The following is a 23,513-nucleotide window of genomic DNA, read 5'->3' on the forward strand; positions in this document are numbered from 1 at the left end:
GCACATCAAGGACACAAAGCTCCAGTTCCACCACATCACAAAGATGCTCCATTGGGTTGAGATCTGGTGACTGTGGAGGCCATTTTAGTACAGTGAACTCATTGTCATGTTCAAGAAACCAATTTGAAATGATTCAAGCTTTGTGACATGGGGCAATGTTCTTCTGGAAGTAGCCATCAGAGGATGGGTACATGGTGGTCATAAAGGGATGGACATAATCAGAAACAATGCTCAGGAAGGCAGTGGCATTTAAACAATGCCCAATTGGCACTAAGGGGCCTAAAGTGTGCCAAGAAAACATCCCCCACACCATTACACCACCACCATCAGCCTGTACACTGGTAACAAGGCATGATGGATCCATGTTCTCATTCTGTTCATGCCAAATTCTGACTCTACCATCTGAATGTCTCAACAGAAATCGAGACTCATCAGACCAGGCAACATTTTTCCAGTCTTCAACTATCCAATTTTGGTGAGCTCGTGCAAATTGTAGCCTCTTTATTCTATTTGTAGTGGAGATGAGTGGTAACAGTGGGGTCTTCTGCTGTTGTAGCCCATCCGCCTCAAGTTTGTGTGTGTTGTGGGTTCACAAATGCTTTGCGGCAAACCTCGGTTGTAACGAGTGGTTATTTCAGTCAAAGTTGCTCTTCTATAAGCTTGAATCAGTCGGCCCATTCTCCTCTGACCTCTAGCATCAACAAGGCATTTTCGCCCACAGGACTGACGCATACTGGATGTTTTTCAAACCATTCTTTGTAGACCCTAGAAATGGTTGTGCATGAAAATCCTAGTAATTGAGCAGATTGTGAAATACTCAGTCCGGCCCATCTGGCACAAACAACCATGCCACGCTCAAAATTGCTTAAATCACCTTTCTTTCCCATTCTGGGAGATGCATTGAAGCAACTGTTATGTTTATAATGCACAATTGACTGTGTGCTGTGTATATCTTGTGCACTTTCAATTATTATTAATCCCTGAAAGCATAAATTTTTCGGGTCCCTTCTGGGTCCTCTATGTTTCAGAAACTGGCAAATGCTCAGGTAAGCTACGGGCTAGTTGGTTAAATTAACCCAGAAAAGATTTTTGCTAATACAAAACTAAATTTAAGGTATTTTTCTCGCCAAACCCAGAGTATACAGTAGGGCTGTAACCTCGCACCGTCCCGTTATTTCACTGTGGTGCACCGTGTTTGATTCGACCATTTGATTGATCTCTAATATAGATGGTATGCATTGACGTCACTTTTCCATGTGACCACGGCGGAACTCGCCCTGTTGAGTGGCAAAACGGCTGGTTTTCATAGCGGCTGCTGCGACAGTGCCAGTATAACTGACTTTTAATCAGCTTAAATTGAATTTTGTTGGCCTTAAAGGGACACTTCACCCATTTGCATTAAGCTTTGTATAGTTAGAACCCCAGTCATGTTTTTGAATGGTCGTGCATCAGTTCCTCAGTTGCCACTGAGACAGGAGAAATACAGATTTCAGTGTTGCACTTCCTTCTTTCAATGATGTAAAAATCATCATTTTGCATCATTGAAAGTAGGAAGTCCAATATCTTTGACACTACAAACACCCATTTTCTCTGTCAAATAGGCATCAAATACAAAATGTGTGTTGCAGCCACTTGGGATTGACAGGATCACAGAAATTGCAAGTTAAAGGAATAGTCTACTCATTTTCAATATTAAAATATATGTTATTACCTTAACTAAGAATTGTTGATACATCCCGCTGTCATCTGTGTGTGTGCACGTAAGCGCTGGAGCGCGCTGCGACACTTCGATAGCATTTAGCTTAGCCCCATTCATTCAATGGTACCAAATTACCCGAAGTAATTTAACTATGACTGACCCGGACCCGACTGACCATTTCAAATACAAACCCGGAACCATACAGGCCGCGGTTGCTCCGTGAAGTCCTCTAATGGTAAAACTTTGCTCAAGTTCAGAAACATGAAGGATACAATGTGACACAAGCTTGTTCGCGCCGCATCCCATTTCATTGAGAAACAGAGAGCTTGTGAACGCACACCAAACTCATCATGTCACCAGAGATGTATAAAGTACTAGGGACCCAGACTTGAGTAAAAGTACAGGTGCTCTATCAAAAAAGGTGACTTGAGTAGAAGTTGAAGTGCTCTTTAAGCACAGCACTTAAGTGAAAGTATTAAAGTATTCAAATGTTTTTGTACTTAAGTACGGCAAGTAGTTTATTTTAAAATATACTACTCAATTCCTAAAGTAAAAGTACAAGTATTGTGTAATGTAGTTATTAAAGAAAACAGTCAAAAGTTTGAATATAATATTGTTTATATTATTTCAAATGTTTAAGCTAAAGGACACTCACAATTCCTTTGGCTGTAGCAGGAGTACAAGGGCCAGAATGTTCAGATTAAAGGGATAGTTCGGCCAAAAATGATATTAAACCCATGATTTACTCACCCCCAAGCTGTCCGAGTTGCATATGTCCATCATTTTTCAGACAAACACATTTTCGAAAATTTATGAAATGTTTTAGATCTTTCAGTTGATTAAATGTAATGTTACGGGGGCCACCCATAGTCCACGACCTTCAAGTCCAAAAAAAGTGCGTCCATCCTTCACAAATTAAATCTAAACGGCTCCAGGACGATAAACAGGGTAATCCGCGCGGTGTTGTTGTAGAAATATCCATATTTAAAACTTTATTAACGTAAATAAATACCTTCCGGTAGCGCCGCCATCTTAGTCGCGTCCGCATTCAGGATGAGAGCTTACGCAGCCTACGGAGGCTACTCTGCCGCTGCTCTGTGCCCCCGCCCTCCGAATTTGTCATACGTCACTAAGAAAAGTGCGTACACTACGCTAATACTCTCTCCTGAATACAGAGGAGTCTAAGATGGCGGCGCTACCGGAAGGTATTTCATTTCGTTAATAAAGTTTTAAATATGGATATTTCTACAACAACACCGCGCGGATTACCCTCAGAAGACCTTTGTTTATCTTCCTGGAGCCGTTTGAATTTAATTTGTGAAGGACGCACTTTTTTTGGACTTGAAGGTCGTGGACCCCGTAACATTACATTTAATCAACTGAAAGATCATGGGTTTAATATCATTTTTGGCCGAACTATCCCTTTAATTCAGATTAATTTAACTGATATGGCGATAGAGAATTCAGTATTAATGAAATATTACTTGATATAAAGGTAAAGGTACAAGGTGTTTCAATGTATTTAGGTTTCCTTCTTCGCCTAAACGCACCATAAGACTTTTACAAACACATTTTTGAAGGATGCTAAATTTTGTGTGATATCATTATTGGCAAAATCACAGATATTATTAACATTATCATTTTTTTCTGCCAATATCACAAACCTCTGACTGAAAAACCCTAATCCGAATTACTGGACCACAGTTTAAATCTGTTTTAGGACTTACCCCATCCATAAGTTCCATCACCTCCTTCAACGTTGGAGCGGCTGAGGGTGAGAGAAAACCCGAGCTGTCCATGATCCAGGTGGACACATTAGAGTCTCCAGAGTGGTCTGCTTCACTTTTAGGGGTTGTTGGAGCTTTTGGTGTCTTGGGAGATGCAGTTTTGGTAGAAGCAGTGTTGCCTTTCTCATGTGCATCAGAATCCTATAAATATCCAAGAGTGTTAGAAATAAATGTTACACTACCAAAACAACTGGGTAAACATTTAATTTTAAGGTTAATTCTTCAATGCTTAAAATTACTTCATAAAACGAACAAATTGATCAGACAAGAATTAGAATACATGGGAACTCCTTTTCATTAGATTCATCATTAGTGTATATGAAAGTAGTGATGCTCCGATCAAGAATTTTGCAGCTGATACAAAGTACCAAATTTGTTGTCTTTGTGATCGTCCGATACCAATGTCGATTCAGATTCTTCAATGACTCTTCAATGCAAGCTTTTTGATGACTGTAACTGTTAAAAAATTTTCTAGATAAAGTAATAGCACAGATGTTGCCTTTGTTATATTACTTGCAGTAATTAGGTAGCCTATATTATTGTTTTAACAGAGAATCAAATAAATATGTACAACAAATATTTATTTTGCATAGAGAAATTGAATATGCCTTTAAAAAGGCTTATGTCTGTTAAATGAAACTGTAGGGTTGTGCCGATAGACGATAGTATCATGTATCGATGATGTGCATTGCATGCTTTTCCTCGCATGAGAGGGTTTGTGGGCTTTACTTTGCACGAGAGAGCTTGTAATGTGCAGATTCTTCTTGCACGTGGACTCAAAGTGCGTATCTTGGACTCTTGCTCGGACCTGAATGCATGCGGCATGAACTTGTAATACACACGGCTCTGACATTTCCTTGCACTAGATAGGTTGTTAGGCGTGCAGAGGGTTAAAACCAGCAAGTTTGTTGTTCCCACTCCCTGGCACGCAGGAAATTTTAGACGCAGATGGATTAATGGCATCAGTTTTTTTGCCCCTGCTTCTTTTTAGTCCACCAATCAAGTGACTTGTCATAAATAAAGTAGTGGGGAAGTAGTTTAAAGAGGCCCTTCCACATAAAACCGTTTTTACTTGTATTTTTTGATATGTGTTAGGTCCATATGTGTTTGTGTTGTGAATGTGAAAAATAACTTCCACCTCCTCTGTCAGCTGTAGCCACTGAAAAGAAATAAGTGTAGAAATCAGGTCAGTTTGAAAAGCTGCTCAGTGTGACGTGGAACTGATCGAGGTCATTACTATTCATGAGCTCTTCAACTTGAGACCGCACCCACATATTACGTGTAGTTGAGTTAGGTTTTCATAACAAGTTACAGCAAGGATGGCTAAACGTCAACCGTACCGTATTTGGGCCATTGTTTTTCGTCGAGACATCATTCCTATTAAACGAGGGAATCATAACAGTTCCTACATGTTTGGATGTTCAGAAGAACGCTGGATTTGAAGAGAGACTGCGATTAAAAAGCAATGCTCCTCTATCAATATTGGATCCGGACAGAATGGCGCAGCTTATGTGAGTAAAACACTTTAGTACTATGTGTCACTGTGTGTGTTTTTTGTGCGTGGGTTTACGATAAAAGACACGCGCGTGTGTGTGTGTCAAAAGGGTTTATGATAAAATATGCGTGTGTAAGAAAGACACTGTGTTATTAGACACTCACTTAACATTAAACTGATTACACATGTGATTAAATTGAAAGTAAGTTTGAACGAAAAACTGTTATCCAATCATAGCAGTGGGCGTTTACTTCCAAGTCGTCAATGCAGCCCGCCCATTTAAACGGATCATTTCTCTAACCAGCTTCAAAATCAGGGTACAAAATAGCCTATTACTTATTGCTTCTGATGTTTTTGGATGTGAAAACCATGCAAACGTCATGAGTAGACCTCAGACAACAGCATAAAACAATAAAAACGACAGAGGAAGGGCACCTTTAATAAATGAGTAAACTACTGCCCCTCCACCGATACTATCATGTATCGGCTTTCTCACAGGCTAATGATAGGACTCTCTCAAAATGGGGCATATAGCTCAACACTACTTTACTTTATGAATTAAATATACACGCATTCGTATGTGGTACAGTTGTTCTTCAGTAAAGAGCAAAGAGTGATTTTATTGAGAGATGAATTAGGTTACTGTAGCTTAGAGAGAGAGAGAGAGAGAGAGAGAGGAGAGAGAGAGAGAGAGAGAGAGAGAGAGAGAGAGAGAGAGAGAGAGAGAGAGAGAGAGAGAGAGAGAGAGAGAGAGAGAGAGAGAGAGAGAGAGAGAGAGAGAGAGAGAGAGAGAGAGAGAGAGAAGAGAGAGAGAGAGAGAGAGAGAGAGAGAGAGAGGAGAGAGAGAGAGAGAGAGAGAGAGAGAGAGAGAGAGAGAGAGAGAGAGAGAGAGAGAGAGAGAGAGAGGAGAGAGAGAGAGAGAGAGAGAGAGAGAGAGAGAGAGAGAGAGAGAGAGAGAAGAGAGAGAGAGAGAGAGAGAGAGTTCATACACCTTTATTAAACATATACATAAAGATCATACAAACCAACTTAAGTCAAAAACAAAACAAACCAAACAAAACAAAAACAAAGTCAAAACATATACCCAAACTCAAATTAACAACACATCAAAAATTAATTCTCCATCAATTACAACACAAATAATATTATTAAAACACCACTGTAATTCAAAAGACTCCAAATCATTCATTAATCGATAATACTTATATTCAACACTCACTCTAGCTTTTAAAAAAGCTTTAAAAAGAGTTACAACATCTTCATTTGGTCTGTTTCCAATTCTGTTTCTCCTTGAGACATATATTGCAAATTTTGCCTGTCCAACAATAAAGTTAATCAACTGCCACTTTACTCTCTGCTTTTGACAATATCTCAATCCTAAAATAAACACTTTAGGAGAGAAAGTTTCATGAAATCTTAAAAATAAATCCTTCAACAAAGCAAAAATTGGTCCCAACCTGAAACACTCTGTAAAGCAATGATAAACAGTTTCTCTTGTCCCACAAAACACACATTTATCAACAACATCTGAATTAATAACAGAGACAAAGGCATTCACCGCTATAGCCCCATGTAAAATCCGCCACTGCAAATCGCCAGTCTGTTTATTCAATGGTGGTTTGTATAACACCCTCCAGACTGGCTTATCTTCCTCTAGTAAACCAAATTTTTCTCGCCAAACAGTATCTTTCTTTTGGCTTAATGTCCCTTTATTTAACATTTTAACAAAACACTTATACAACTCTTTCCCTTCAGCTAAACCCAGATCCATATCTTTTAAACCTTCTATATCCAGCAATATGCTAGACATACCTTTTAAATCAGGAGAAATTGAAATTTTAGGAAAAGGATCTTTCATATCTGGTATCAAACTTCCATCAGCAAAACTCTGTAACATAGTTAATTCTTCCTCTGTTAGTCTTTTTTTCCAGAGTTTTAAAATAAATTCAGTTTGGCGCGAGGACCTTTGACTCAAAACAGCAGCCAGCGCAGAAGCATCGCTTAAATAAGGCCCAGCCACATCAATCAAGTTCCTTAACTTTACCAAACCAGAGCCACAAAGTCTTAATGAAAGACCTGGCAAACACTCATTTGATAAGTCAAAACGAGACCCTTTAACCAAAGGCTCCTCAAGCAACCAATACAGTGATTCTGTTTCACAAACCCTGGTAAGATTAAAAAGTCCCCACATTTTAAATAGTCCATGATAAAAAGAAGGAAGTCCTTTAAAGTTCAATTGTTTATGATCCGTAAAAAACAGAGTTCTGTCAAGTCCAAGTCCATCAATCCTCTGTAGTATATTCTGAGCCACTTTCCTCCAAACTAGATCTTCAGGCCCAGTTAAGAGTCTCTGAATAAACTGCAAACGAAAAGTTGCAAGTCTACTAACCAGATGCACAAGACCTTGGCCTCCTTCTTCCACAGGCAAAAAAAGTACGCCTTGAGGGACCCAATGAAGCCGATCCCAAAAAAAGTCTACCAATATTGCTTGTAATCTGGAAAGCAGACCAGAAGGAGGGTCTACACATACCAATCTGTGCCACAATGATGAAGCAGCCAAATTGTTAATTATTAAAACACGTCCTCTAAAGGACAGTTGTGGATGAATCCACTTCCATTTTTTTAACCTGCCCTCTATTTTTTCGACCACGCCAAACCAGTTTTTTCCTTGTATGACAGCATCTCCAATAAACACCCCTAGATATTTAAGACCACCTTTTTTCCCAAGTTAACCCACCAGGTAATAATGGTGGCCCCTTTTCCCATTTTCCAACAATTAAAGCATCACTCTTACTCCAATTTATTTTAGCAGCAGAAATACTTCCAAACCCTTGAATAATTTTTACCAGGGTATTTATATCATTCTGCCCATTAACCATTATCATTACATCATCAGCATAAGCTGATATCTGATGTTGCAAATTAACATGAGGTAACAGTAAACCTTCAATATTAGACCGTAATTTATTTAATAATGGTTCAATTGCTATGGCGTAAAGCATTCCAGAGAGTGCACAACCTTGCCTAATACCCCTGTTAACACTAAAAGGGGCAGACAAACCACCATTGATGTTTAGCATACTTTCAATGTCTTTATATAAAACTTTAATTGCTCCAATAAAACCTGGGCCAAAACCAAAAACATCGAGGGTGTTCCAAAGATATTGGTGCTCAACCCTATCAAAAGCTTTTTCCTGATCAATGGAGATGAGCCCTAAATCAATGCCCAAAAGGCCAGCAACCTCCATTACATCTCGAACAAGAAAAATATTATCAGAAATGGACCTGCCAGGCACACAATACGTCTGGTCAGGATGTATAAGGTCCCCCATCACTTCTCTTAATCTATTTGCCAGAGTTTTAGAAAAAAATTTCAGATCGGAGCACAGCAGGCTCACTGGTCTCCAGTTCTTGATTTCCTGAAGGTCACCTTTCTTAGGTAGGAGAGTAATCACAGCTCTCCTACAGCTCACTGGTAAAAAGCCTTCAGCTATACTCTCGTTGAGGACATCCAAAAGATCCTCACCCAACACCTCCCAAAAGGCTTTATAAAACTCAATTGGGAGCCCATCAATTCCTGGAGTTTTTCCACTCTCCATAATCTGCAATGCTTTCCATAGCTCTTGTGCACACAAAGGCTTCTCTAGTGCCTCCCTTGACTTTTTTTAAGAGCTTTGGTAAACCTTGATAAAAACTAGCAGACATTTCCTCATCATCTTTATATTCACTCCTATACAGATCATTATAAAACCTTACAGCCCTTTGTCTTATTTGAGACAGCTCTGTGAGCTCTTGCCCGTTCTCTGATCGCAATGAGTGAATATATCTACTCTGGCCTTTCTTTCTTTCCAAATTAAAAAAGAATTTGGATGGGGCATCCATTTGTGTTAGGTTTTGGTAGCGTGACCTGACCAAAGTAGAGATCGACCGATACTCATTTTTTTAAACCGATACCGATAACAAATATTTGGATGCTTATGTGCCCGATAACCGATATGCTGATCCGATTTTTATTTACTGTTATACTTCTGTTTTTGACATAATTACTACAACACGACTGAACTGAACAAACCCTTATAATAATAATAATCATCATAATCACTCCCTCTTTGCATACAAAGTAATAAATAGAGGGGTCTGAAAGAGTGAAGAATAATATTAATTTAATGAATAATGTAGAAACTATATTCCCAATACATGGACCATTCCAAACACCCCTATCATTTCGTCAGAAATTGACTGATCCAAAGTTCGCGCTTGCGGTTGCCAGGTAACGGAGCGGGAGAGAGAAAAGTATAGCAGAGTTGGCTGCATATTCTACATAGTTTATAGAGTAAAACAGGTGGATTAAGTCTCTTTTTTGGGATATAATATCGTTGTTTTGACCATCAACCTGTAGCCTTCAGCAGTCCAACAAGTAGTTAGCAAAGAGATTTTACAAATAATATCACTGACTGCAATACTACATTCAGGAAAGTAACAATCAAAACGGCTTATATGTCATTTAATTTCTTAACTGGTAACGTTTGATGTCAGAATAATGAATATTTTGTTGTTATAGCTTATGAAATGGCTGTTGACAGCGCTGTTTATCTATGCATTTACTCGCGCATTAACTGAATCAAACTGTGACCGCTTGCGGAGGTAATAAATAATTAATTAATATCCACAGACATTTATTTAGATATTTTAGCAAAATAATGTTTATCTGGTAAATGTTAATATGGTAAATCTTGTTAAAAGTTAGCTACATGTGATGGCTGTGCTTCAGCCTTCAACCCCGGTAACTTAAGTGAACAGCAATATGAACGTGATTTTATGATGCTAATGATAAGCATAAATAAAAGAAAAACGAATTTAATTTAGCATTTTTAATTCCACAAAGCATTAATTCATGATTGTTTTATTCATGCAAAGCTACGTCGTTATTGGGACCGGATTTTATGGATCAACGTGACTCTGTGAGTTCGTCTCTATTCTTGGACAAGCTGCATACATTGCTTTTAATATATCAACTTATTTAACATAACATACATTAATGCACAGATGAGATGTGTTATAAATGCCTCATATGCAAAGTAAGTATACTCAAAGACCTTTTAATGAAGTCGCGTTGCCTTCATATTTGCGGTGCACGTTGCTGCTGCTGTGAGCTCCTCTCCTCAGATGCGTTCAGCGCGCAATTCTCAATTCTCTCGTTTATCGGTCAATCCGATATTACAAAACCGATATCCGATCATCGGAAAATGCTCAAATATCGGGGAAAATATTGGAAAACAGATATATCGGTCGATCTCTAGACCAAAGCACCTTTCGCCTTCACGCCTAGCAAATCTGCAAGAAACATCTTTTTGGACTTGAGAACCTCAACACAATTTTGTTCTCCATTAGACTCCAATATTGTTTGCACCTCTACAATTTCCTCTTCAAGTTCCTTCATTTTTTGTGTAATGTTTTTAGAGACATTGAAAGTATACTGTTGACATAATAACTTAATTTCAACTTTTCCAACATCCCACCATTGTTTTAAATTTATAAAACATTTTTTCTTTAATTTAAACTCTCTCCAAAAAAAAAAACGAAAAAACTCTTTAAACTTTACATCACTCAACAAAGAAACATTAAAATGCCAATAGGCACTCTTAGACCTTATATTGGATATAAACACTTTACAAATAACAACAGCATGATCAGAAAAACCAGATGGACTAATCACACAACTTTTCACAATATTAAAATGATGTTAAAAACAGTAGAGTCTATCCAATCTGGCCAAAGAAATAAAATTCTCCGGGTATGCAACCATGTATATTGTTTATCATTTTTGTTTAAACGTCTCCATATATCACATAGTTTATGAGTTTCAATCAAAGTACGTATGGCACGGCTAGAAGCTACATGGGGCTCAGCATGATTCCTATCTAATACACAATTCTCAGTACAATTAAAATCACCACCTAAAAACACATAATCATCTGAATTACAATTCTGCAAAATTCCATTAAGATCATTAAGAAAACAAACTCTCTCATTACCATTATTAGGAGCATAAACATTAATAAATACCACATTAAATTTTTCAAACTGTGCACGTACAAAAATTAGTCTACCAGCAATTTCATTCTTTACCTCAAAAGAGACAGGAGTGAAATGTTTAGCAAAAAGCACAGCTACCCCTCCTCTAGAAGAGCTCATGTGAGAGCACACCATCACCCCTTCCCATTCTCTTTTCCAATTAATTTCATTTAAAACATCGCTGTGCGTCTCCTGAATAAACATCACATCAATTTTCTTTTGCTGTATTAATTCAAATAACAATGCCCTTTTATAAGCATCTCGTGCACCATTCATATTAAGAGAGCCTATTCTCACCACACTCATAAAAAAGAATGAGAGAAAGGTTACACACAAGGCAAATTTCAGCATGTGAAGGCAGAGAAAACTACATTGTTTCAAACCCATCTTCTGCCTGAAGTTCTGATCTTAATTTAGCAATAATTTTCCTTAATCTATATATTTCTTGAACGGTGAATTTTTCTTCACCCTCACTCCTCATTAACATCCCAACAGAATCAATAAACATTTTACGATCAGGAAAAGTATCTGTAACCTGCACATTTTTCACATTTTTTGATCTTTGTAAAAAAGATTTGACTTTATCAAAAGAGTAGTTACTACATGTGTCTCCTCTACTCTTATTGTCCAGAGTTTCGCTATCAGAATCTTCAACAGGACTACTTTCAACATTATCACATTCATCAGCTTGTGTTTCAGACCATTGTTTGGACTTTTCATTCCTCATCCTTACTTTATTCCTTTTTCTCTTAACAGGAGGTGTCTTAAACAATGCATCATCACTCACATAATCTGTATTCTTTTCTTCTTCAGTCACCCGTTTAGCTGCTTTGACAGTATCCTTTACAGTTTCCCCTTTTGTCACCTCAGGTACTCCCACCCCGGCATAACTCGTTCCTGCCTCTGGCGCAATAGACGCACCTTCAGCCTGATCAGATTCAGCCGACACAGGGACAACATTATTTACAACCTCTTCATCAACTGCTACATTAGCGCTGTTATCCGCGGTCTGTATACGACACGAACTTCTAATGTGGCCCTCTTCTCCACACTTAAAACATTTCATAGTCTCAGAACTTGCATACACAACATAGTCAAAACCATCAATTTTAAATTTAAATGCCACACTTAGATCCTCCACTTCACTTTTAAGGACCATAAAGACTTGTCGTCTAAAAGAGACTACGTGTTTAAGTAATGGCGATTTACAGCCTAGCGGAACTTTCCTCATTTGTGAAAAATTTTTCCATGTCTGGACAATTCCGTTATCAACAATTCATCTCTTATAAATGGGGGAACATTGGACAAAATGATCTTTTTTGCTGGTTGGACTAAGGGAATTACTGGAGTAAACGTCTCCTGAATAATAACTCCATTTTCCACCACCCTGTTTACTTTCTCAATGTTATCTAAAAAGATCACCACAGCACTATTCATTCGGGAGGCTGACATTATACTGTCGTGTCCAACAATTTCTCCAACCGCTAAACTACAGTCTTCAACTGAACAATTCATTACCGGCGCGATTTTAATGCCATGCCGGCGAGAAAGCCGCTCATAGCTCACGCGCTCTGAAGACGCCATCGTCTACCAGCACTCGCTGGAAGACTGCGTTTCCTGAACACCCCACGCAAAACCAACACTAAGCTTTGACAAACAAAACGCAAAAGTAGCTTGGAAAAAAGGAAAAGAAACTCACTCTCACCGAAGAAACTCTCACCCACACGCTCCTTGCACTCACCCAACAAACGCACGCGCACACGAGAGAGAGAGAGAGAGAGAGAGAGAGAGAGAGAGACAGAGAGAGAGACAGAGAGAGAGACAGAGAGAGACAGAGAGAGACAGAGAGAGACAGAGAGAGACAGAGAGAGACAGAGAGAGAGGAAAATGAAATAGTATTTTATAAAATTCTATCAACAATGTTTTTTGTAAAATAAAAACCACTAATATGACAAGATTAGTATGGTCAACTGCTGGTTTGTGCCTTGTTAACATGTTTTACTGTGCCTCATACAACTTTAAAGCTTTAAAATGCACCACACTGTGTAGTATTATAAGCTTATAGGGGCGGTTTCCCAGACAGGGATTAGACTAGATCTAGAGTTAAAAATTTAAGCGCTGTCCAAACTGAAAACAACTTGCACTGACATATCTTAAAATACACCAGTGCCCTTTGTTTTGATGTTTTTAGTAAGGCATGTTTGTTAAAACTAGTTATATTGCCAAATTAACTCTTTCGCCGCCATTGACGAGATATCTCGTCAATCAAGAGAAAACCCTTCCCTGCCAATGACGAGATTTTCCGTCTTTCCGCAATACCGCTAATTCCGCAACTTTTTAAACCAGAAGTATTGCCCTTTGGCAAGCGGCTGCAAGTCCGTGTCTGTTTTAAAGATCGCTCTGAATGGGATCTCTATGAAAAGTCTGTCACAAAAATGGAATTATCTCTGCTTTTTGCTCAAAATGTGGTGTTTTTGCAGAAACCTACCCATATTCAAAAGCGGATTACAAAAGAACCACTAAAGGTAGAATGAAACAGATTTTTTTATTGGAAAGCAGAGGGTCTGTTCTTTTATTTGGTATATTGTATGTTTATATATTTGAAGAAGAACATTTTCTGGGAGGCATTAAACTTTGGTGAAACAAAACAAAAACTTTTATTCTGCTAACGATTAATCGTGATTAATCGTTAAGCATCCTCCTTCTTTAGTTCACGCCAGCAAGCGAACGCTGGCCCAATATTGATCCTCGTCCTTCTTTTTATTCTGTCACTCTCCCGTTTTCGCTTTCTGGTCTCCCTCTACTAAACAAAATTGCATCTAAAATAATGATTTTTTTTAAGGCTTACAATGAAAATGAACACACCAAACCAATGAGTCCTCTGAATTAAACTGGACCAACATGAACCAGACAATGTGCATGTCAATAGAATTATAGTTTGTATATAAAATGACATATATTATTGTTTATGGTGTTATATATTATAGCAGAATAAAAAAGCTTGTGTTAATACGTTCTCATTATGAATTAAGCACGTGTGAAGATAATTTCATCATTTTTCGACGCTCAAAAAGTTTCACTTTAAATGATAGGATATTTATCCAAAAACAAAAGGTTGGCTATAAACTAAATTCTACTTACACGGGACTGCAACACGTTAATAGCCTACATTAATCTGTTTGGAAGGAAACTTGCAATATTTCTGTGGGTTCTGTTTTCAGACGTAACAGCAGGGTCGGGGTACCCCGGTGAACTGCGTAATATTTGATGTTACGGTTATAATAATATTAACATGTCATTTGCGTTGTAGATGCAGGTCAGGACTCAATAGGCAAGTGGACGGGTCTAACATCCAAGATCATTTCGAGTCCATTCCGAAAATCACATTTAAAATGCCCTGTGCTTTTTGTGTTTAAGATATGTCTAAAGACCGTTAAAGGTTTCTATTTAATTGCGCGATTTGTGGTGTGACCGCGTCATGGTCACAGTCTTTATGTCAAACCGGACGGGTGTGGAGTAAAATAGCTGCTGATGTCGGATAACTGGTCAGGTGTTCTGTCAATCACTACGGATGCGGATTATCAAACAGGACTGTGCATGACTTTGCAACAGGGAACTGTAACGCTAAACACGAGCACGAACTTGCACACAACATTAAAACTACAATGAAAGATGCATACGAAGATATGTAGTAAAACGTATTTTAAAGAAAATGCATTTTAATACAAACTTAGAAAAGCAATATTCCATATAAGGAAAAGTAAATGACAAAAAACACATGTTAGTTTACTGTAACCTATATTCTAAATAAAAACATTATGTACATTTAATCACCCCTGCCGCCACAGCTGGAAAAAATGTTAGACGAAACATTGCAAAAACCCCACCTGCAGTTTTTAATTTGTACTGAAGTATGCTAGAGAAAATACCTGTTGCTCTTCAGGTAGAACCTCTTCATTCTCTGTTTGTTGGATTACATGCAGTGTAGTGTCCACCCCAGCATAATAGCCTGTTTCAACTTTACGTTTAATTGTAGAGTTCCAGTGGTTTTTGACTGCGTTGTCTGTTCTGAAAAAAAAAAAAAAGTATACTTCCTCAACTTCACAACATCTAACATCTGCCTACCTGAATAAAATACCGGTAGTCAAAAAATTGCTTTGGAAGAGATTCTACAACGATTGGCTTGCTTTACACAATCTAGCAGTCCGCATGGAAATTAAGTTCTTTGGATATCAAATTGATACAGTTATGGGTTCAAATGTTAATAGTAGTGCTGGGCATAGATGAATCTCATACAAAATAAAAGTACATTTTTGCATAACATATGAGTTTGTGCTGTGTGTAATTATAAATACACACACATTCATGTATGCATTTAAGAAACATTTACATGTGTATTTATATTCTATATTATACATAAATAAAAAACTATATATAAATAAAACATTTCTTAAATGTATATGGGTGTTGGTGTTTAACTACACATAATATTTACACACAGCACAAACTCATATTCTTTAACGGCAGAGGTGGGTAATCCATGTGCCATGAGTAAAAGTGACCTCCTGGCTCGCTGGTGTTTTAAGCGCTCAACGAAGCCTTCAAGGCAGCACTGCCTGGAAGGCAATCCCCATGCCCTGAGCGTTTCAGCCAATCATAGCACTGGTGCTAGATATCGAGCCTTCCGCCAGCTTCTGGCAGTTTGAGCTCACCATTGGTCCAGTGAGTAGCGCAGATATGTTAAGATAGGAATGTGACTGTATTAATATTCAGCTCGAATGTTTAAGAGACGTGTTTCCACGTTTTCGTGGCACGACTTTCTTTTTAGTGCCAGTTTCACGTATTGGTTACTCAATTGTTTTCCCAATTTTCTTACCATTGTAGCTTTGTTCTAGTCACAGACTGTACAATTTCAGAAAAATAGGGGCTGCTGCCGCTTTAAGAGAAAGTTCTGCACTGAGCCACTTGGCCTAATTTCACAAATCTGATTTTTTAGCGTATTATGTTCACTTAAATAATTGTTTTTTATTAGAATACATGCCAAAATTGTTTTAGGTGTATCTGTCCGGTAAAGACATGAATCATTTATACAAAAAAAAGTGCGTACACCAAATTTCCAGCGTACACCTGGCATCAGAGGCGGCTTTAGCTATGTTTGAACTGTTTCAATTGAAACGGGCCCCGCCCTCCAAGGAGGGCCCCAGCCCGGCGCAAGAACGTTTGAACGGGGGGCTATGATTCCTGCACGGGGGAGCTCACAGTGTCAGTGCCAGTGGATGTTAAGCAATCACATATCTTTCATTTTAAATCAATTCATTTCTGCTCTTCATTTTCTCTCGGACGTTCATACGCGCTTTAGCCTACGATAGATATCAATAGACCCCTTCACGGTTCACGTCACAGGCGGTTCCCACTGCGCATGTCGGGGTCAGAAAAGTAATTACAGCAGATTGAGTTGCGTGTTATTCGGTATCGTAAAAATGCCTACTTACGTCGTGGGCTCTGAAAATCGCGCCAGGTCTTCCGTTAAATTTTCGCGATTCATGCAGAATCTCAAAAACAAAAAAATACAACATCTGCGGCTGCAAGCTATTAACGTGCAGACTGGAACAATACAAATATCAAAGAGGCTTGTGATTGTAGTGCTCACTTCATTTGAGGTAAGTCATCATTTTTCAGCCCTGTTAGATAAAATTTTAAAGCCTTGATTGTATGAACAGTTTGACCCCATGCTGCGCGCGCACCCGATAGTCATTCAATGTTTACAAACCTTGAAGGGGTATATAGACGAGAGCTTAATAGCCTTATTTTTGTGAAAAATGACATTTCTTAATTGTGTTACCTGTCGTAGTTAGCCCGTGCGCATTCATTCCGACAAATGTACCGTCACAAATGGAGAGAATACCAATTGGAGGTACTCATCCCTATGCCTTATTTCCTTCGAAGATCAGAGCTGTGCAGACAGATGCATATGTGTCTCTCATTGCGTGACTGTGACAGCTAAAATAGCCTTTGGAGAATAGAGCAATGAAAACAACATCATTTTCATTTTATTTGGAGTGAGTTTAAGCGGCGTTCCCTTCCCGAAGGGAATTTGAATTCAACCATGCTCTCTCTCATCAGGCTTGGCTGTGCAAGTGCTATTACAGGTTTTTAATAATAAACTTTTTAGGGGCTGATTTCAATGGGTTTTTTTTATATTATGATTGGATTTTATACTAACCTTAATGCAGTATTTCATTGTATTAAAAAAAATATATGTTTAACTTCTGTGTGCATTTACTGACTGCCTTTAATATTTTTTGTGCATGACTGCATTTTCCTCTAACGCAACATCCACACAATGTTCCATTAAATGAACATAATGACCAAGAACTTTAGATAAACGAGGGGTGATTTTTTTTACTGTGGCTTGGAAATCTTCTTTTTTTGTTTTGCTCCCGCATCACAGTATGTAAACTGTTTTTATAAACACCATCTCGTTCAGATTTTAATTGAGCACGAGGCGACAAAATTTGCTGGACAAAGATGAACTTATCAGGGCATTCTCAGCACTCAAACACAGAAGGGTGGATTTCTAAAAGGGCTCAGGTGAAATCTACGCCCGCCGCCAGGTGAGCTGTCTACGGTACTTATAAATAACGCCCATCGTTATTTATACGTTCGGTTCAGTGTCAGTCAGACACTTTTTCTTTTTTGCTTTTTTAATTAATTACATTTAAAAGAATGTTTGAGCTGTTTTTTTTTTCTTAAGTCAGCCCAGACAGCTGAAAATGTATTGCGCAAATCAATTAAGCAGAAAAGTTAGCGTCCATGAAAGGGCGAGGCTTATTTCAACTATAATTGTATAGTTTTAATTAAATAAGGTTGGATCATTTCTGTTGAGCTGCCTGTTCGTGAAGCTGAAAGTCAAGTGCACGTAATAAAATAATACACCATTGATGCAAACCAACAGGAATCCTTGCTTTTTTGCTCTATTATGCTTATGTTTTATGTGGGTAAGGCCCCCTATTAGTTATTGAAACGGGCCACCAGATGCTTAAGGCCGGCTCTGCCTGGCATACACCCAAAACCATGGTGACTTTGAGATTTATCAATATGGACGTTGGCGTACGGCACGCTCATATCCTACGCCAGCTCAGGAGGTGATGTACGCACGTTTTGAGTTAGTGCGGAAATGCGCAGAAAAACAATTCCTGACTCCACAAAACGCACTGACAAACTAAGATATGATATATTATGACCCACTGTAAAAAACAACAACAACATAGAGATTATAAACTTCAGTGTTTATTTTTGTGCAACATGGACTTCAATGTTTAATTTGTGTGACTTTACCAAAGCATTTGATTCGTAGGCATATATTCCTTCAGTTGCGAGCCTGTGCGTTTTACGTTTTAGGGCAGACTATGTGAGCGGTGCGTATAGCGTTGAGCAGGGCAATAATATTACCATCAAAGCAACTTTCTGAAAATTCCGCTCGGGGGGCGCATCACACGCATCCAGTGTTTACTAACCACAGGCGCTTGTTACACTAACCAGATATCCAAATGCCACCATAACCACAAAAAATAAATAAATAAATAAACCCACACGGTCATCATTTTCGTGATCAATCGTCAATGTCATGTTCGAGTACTCGAGCTATTTATTATTCATGCCCCTCCGTAATCTATATCACATTTAAGCTTGCTGTGGGAGATTTCACTTCCTTTGTGAGGATAGTAATTACTGACAAGACCATGTTGGATGGAGGAACTTGTGCACAACAGATCCAGAGCAACCATGAAAAAAAACAGTAAGGCATGCTTACTGTACTGTTTGAGCGATCGCACATGGAAAGTGAAACTAAAAAGTGAGCGCGCATTTAAACGCAATTTTAATACCAGATGCATGAATTACCCAACCAAATCTGTGAGAGAATGCAAAAAAAAAATATTTTCTCCCTTAGATAGCACGACGGGCAGGGCAGAGGTGCATTCTGGTAGCTCGACTAGAATGCAAATAGCCCTGGGACGTCGGGCTAGCAATTTTGCGAAAGCCGGACCCTGCTGCAATATTGAACATTGCAATCTCACCTATTCAAAGCAATAGCAGTGACATATCTTAGATGAAATATCTTTGTTAAAACCAAGGCGTTGTCTAGTTATTCAGACAAGCTTGTGACTAATCTGTGTAGTTTTGCATCTCTTAACTCTGATACCTTCCAGGAAGCAGTTTGGCAATTTCTGCCCAGCGGTTTCCCAGCACACAGTGGGCCTTGAAGATAATGAGGTCTTCCTCTGGAGTCCAGGAGGACTTCTTCACGTCTGGATTGAGGTGGTTGTGCCAGCGTTCCCTACATTGCTTTCCAAGGCGACCCTTCAGATGTTTGGCTACCATTGCCCACTGCTTGTTGCCATACCGTTTGACCAGTTCAATGACCTGGACACAACATAGGCATTTGCTGTGGCAACACTTCAACTTAAACTTGAACTGATGTAAAGTACCACATTGGGAACCCTGTTATTGCTAAAGATAGATAATGCTTCTTTTGCCTATTTACTGTACCTTTTCATCTTCTTCTCTGGTCCAAGGTCCTTTGACAAGATCTGGATCCAATACTTTGAACCAGCGATGCTGACATTGATGCTCTGAACGATTCTAAAAAAAAAAAAACAACAAGTGCCAGATTTAACAATAGTAAAAAAGCTTAAAATAACATGGACTTTGTAAAAACATAAATGTTTTATAAATATAATTAAGAAATTCTAGTAATTTAAAGTTGATTTTTATCAAAGTAATATTTACAGGTAAAAGACTGGCAATGTATTTCCAATCATTTGGTCCAACGTTTAGCACCAATTTCCGCAGCTTATCGTCCTGAAAAACAAGAAACCAGTAAGCATAGTTGTATAGATGGCTTCATTAGACGCATTTGCGGTGACATGATTACGCGTCTGAGCAGAATTTTACTTCCGGACTCTGTTTGTTTAATGGTGTGACTAGTTGCTAAACTGAACTCTTGAACAAATATCTCGTCGAATATAACAAATTGTTTGGTTTCCTAAAGACAAGGGAAGACAACGATCATGGGTTACCGCTATTTGATGGCAGGTTTGGCAGCAAATCTGTAGTTCAGATTGCATAAATTATAAAGTTAACAATTTACACAGTAACATTAGCAGCGCAAGTGTAGTTTTTGATACGCATTAGCTATTATTTGAACTAAGGTAATCTATGTGTTGTTTATTTTGCTTGTTATCAGAAATTAACTACTCTAAAAGGACTTTGTTGTTATTGATTCTTGGTGGAGTTTACAGGAAGTTATGTTTGTTCCACGAAAGCCGTTTGTTACAACAGTAACAACATAAACCATCTATACAAGTTACATTTATAAAAATGAGACACATCAACCATTTGAGATGTTGCTACAACTTGTCAAACAAAATGAAATGAGTAAAATACTGAATTCACTGGGTTGTTTAAAAAAAGCTTTTTCCACAAACTGTCAATCAAAAAAAAAAAAAAATAAGAGAGATTTTGATAAAACCAATCATTCCTTATTCACGGATAATGGCTTTATAATGTATATAAAAGTAGCATACTTCATCTTGAGTCCACTTCACTTTCACTTTCCCACAATCCTTTTGGTCTGCCACATCTGAATCTGTGTCTTGACACATAGCCTCCTCTTCATCTTCACTGTTAACACAAACAGTCTATCAAATACTGGCAACAATGTGTTGAGACTACTCAGACACTATGTGTGTTTGCAAACCAATGTCCATTAGACAGAATGGATCTCTCGTTAAAACCTTAGGGAGCATCGATTAAACAGTAGTTTAAACACAGCACAAGTAGATCTGAGATAGTTCGGAATAAACAATTAGGTAACACACTAACGTACACAACTGTTAGCAGAGCTGGCTAATACTTTCAAAGCATGTCATCAAAATGCGATGCATATTTTACCACTTAAAAATACACAATGCAATAGAGTAATCATTTTTACTGGCTTCCTTTACAGTGCAAAAGATTTCAAGTTAAAGTGTTAATATATTGATTGTCGATTGCAAACTCTTTTTGTTCTTTCATTAGGCGGGGTTCAATGCGACATTTATAAACGCACTGTCAAGGATCTCTACAACTTTCAAGCATTACGTTAAAATCATATATTGTGAACATTTTCTTATTATAAAGTACGTTTAACTCTATAACATTAGACCTGTGCAAATAAAAATAACTTTGCGTACTCACCAGCGCGCCCACCGCGACATTTCCCCAATCGGTTTATCAAATTGCGCTAATAACAGACCTTTAAGATGATGCCGTGCACGCAACATACAAAGACAAAAACATCTGTGAGGTCAATAAGAGGGTCGATCAAACATACGACGCACTATTAAATAAAACCAGCATCGGAACTCAGCGGTATCACATCTGTTACCCCGCGCTCAAGTTTCTATCTCGCGCTTCTTTTTCACAGCCGTTCCCGCGAGTGACGTCAGCAGACAGAAGCTGCGCGCGCACGTTCACGAGTGGCAGGATTGTGCGCTCTCCTACCGGATATAAACAGAGCTATGCTCTGCGTCCGAAACCGCCTACTTCCATAGTATTAGTGCTTTTTGCATACATTATAGTATGAAAGTAGGCGGTTTCGTTTCGGACGCAGCTTTGGATTAACCGGAAAATGTCAGAATATGGGATTCTTTACAAATCTATTATAAGAAATATTATACTCCTCCATATTTGAACTGCAAATGAAATCAATGTATAGTCTATTTAACATGCATATAAAGATTTATACTTTTATAGGCAATACTACTAAGTTTATAAGTTTTGAAACACAATGGAAAACAATCTTAATATCGTTAAAACCCTTTCACTCTCGCGGTTTTTTTAGGTCATAATCCGGTCGGTCTGCACGACGCTTCATAACGTTGAACGTCTGCAGACGTAAAAAAATTCTAGTCAGTGCTGCAGGAATTGCATTCTTATAACTTTAATGGTTTCAGTGCAGTTATAGTTAGAGATTGTTGCTGATAAAGCAAAACAACATTTAGATTTGTGTTATTATGTTACAAGTGTCATGGATTAGGTCCTAATTAGACACAGCTATAAATATCAGCTGAATCCAATTAGCACCAAATATTCCCCATGGATACAGGACCAGAAAGACCCGGTAAATTCTCAATATATAAAACACTTTATAAGTTTAAGTCTAAACACACTCAAGGAAATCTTGTATTTCTAGAATTGACCAGGAGCTATGAGGGCACATCACTTTCTGACATGGACAAAGGCTTTTGTACAGATCAAAGTATATCATCACTATCTGTGACTTCAACCGATGCTTCCCTGAAACCAAGTAAAAGCATTGTGGTGGAGTATTCAGAGCCTAACCCTACAGTTTTACCACGTCTGAACTACGCAATGAGTATTTTGTCACCTCTGTTTGGGGTCAGCAAAAACCTTCTCTCCCCAGGCAACACCTTAAATACTAGGCCGAACAGTCCAGTGGAAGACAAGTCCTCCACACCCTATGAGAGGGTGAAATTTCAAAAGTCCATTGTGGTAGACTCGCTTGACCTGTCGTGTGTTGACCTGACCACCACCCATCCTTCATGGGAAGTGTCCCTCGTAAACCCCATGGTGGAGAGCCCAAAGTCATGCTTGGAGTCTACGTGGAGTCCCATTGACCCATCAGCACCTCCTGAGATCCCACTGATATGGTCAGGAACATCACCTTGTCCAAATGTTTCAGAAGACCTCCAGCACTCCTGGAAAGAAATGGTCTTGCTGAGATCTGGTCGAGTTCCTGGAAACTCCGAGTTTAGGGATGAACAGCAGAGTTTTTTGGACTTGGCGATTTGATATTTGGGGTATGTATATTATTTATGTTTTCATTAGTGATGAAATGTTTCATCATTTAAATTTTTATCTCTTTTTGACAGGAAACATGATGCTTTCTAGAATGGTATTCGCAACTGCGTAGATGCATACAATAAATGTATTTATGTTGAAATGTTGGAAAATTATTCAAATGATTGAAATTGTTTTCATAAATAAAATCTTTTAAAATGCAATTCAAATGTAGAAATGTGAAGTTCAATTTATAAACATGTGGCAACTTTGAACAGTCAAATTATGTGATAGAACTGATGGATTTTGCAAACTGCCCACATGGCACAGGTGATATTAAAGGGCCCATGTCACAGGACTTTTTTAAGATGTCAAATACATCTTTGGTGTCCCCAGAGCACATGTGTGAAGTTTTAGCTCAAAATACCATATAAATAATTTATTATAGCATGTTAAAATTGCCACTTTGTAGGTGTGTGCAAAAATGTGCCGTTTTGGGTGTGTCCTCTAAAATGCACATGTGCAGATCAAGTGCAAACGCTGATCACAATGATGGTGGTTTGTTGAAATTGAAACTCGATTGTTCTGGGAATTATTTTCTCTCTGCACTAAA

General features: G+C 38.4%; 2 protein-coding genes across 2 annotated transcripts in view; one reads left to right on the forward strand and one right to left on the reverse strand.

Annotated features, from left to right (window-relative positions):
- mybl2b (v-myb avian myeloblastosis viral oncogene homolog-like 2b) overlaps nucleotides 1-21,570 on the reverse strand; it is a 46,871-nt gene extending 25,301 nt beyond the window's left edge. Inside the window, exons 1-7 of the mRNA XM_065273050.2 lie at nucleotides 21,296-21,570; nucleotides 20,644-20,740; nucleotides 19,847-19,918; nucleotides 19,607-19,699; nucleotides 19,260-19,480; nucleotides 14,986-15,124; nucleotides 3,427-3,627 (exon numbers count right to left, since the gene is read on the reverse strand). Coding sequence (XP_065129122.1) covers nucleotides 3,427-3,627; nucleotides 14,986-15,124; nucleotides 19,260-19,480; nucleotides 19,607-19,699; nucleotides 19,847-19,918; nucleotides 20,644-20,740; nucleotides 21,296-21,381 — 909 coding nt within the window. The 5' untranslated portion in view covers nucleotides 21,382-21,570. The remainder of the gene's footprint in view (nucleotides 1-3,426; nucleotides 3,628-14,985; nucleotides 15,125-19,259; nucleotides 19,481-19,606; nucleotides 19,700-19,846; nucleotides 19,919-20,643; nucleotides 20,741-21,295) is intronic.
- A 483-nt stretch (nucleotides 21,571-22,053) lies between these two features.
- Nucleotides 22,054-23,124, forward strand: LOC135758195 (uncharacterized). The gene is made up of 3 exons (XM_065273054.2): nucleotides 22,054-22,220; nucleotides 22,293-22,920; nucleotides 22,993-23,124. Exons 1-2 carry the CDS (start codon nucleotides 22,196-22,198, stop codon nucleotides 22,910-22,912), a joined length of 645 nt encoding a protein of 214 aa, XP_065129126.1. The 5' UTR covers nucleotides 22,054-22,195; the 3' UTR covers nucleotides 22,913-22,920; nucleotides 22,993-23,124.
- Nucleotides 23,125-23,513: the final 389 nt, after the last annotated feature.

This window comes from Paramisgurnus dabryanus, chromosome 14, assembly GCF_030506205.2.
Source record: "Paramisgurnus dabryanus chromosome 14, PD_genome_1.1, whole genome shotgun sequence".
Lineage (NCBI taxonomy): Eukaryota > Metazoa > Chordata > Actinopteri > Cypriniformes > Cobitidae > Paramisgurnus > Paramisgurnus dabryanus.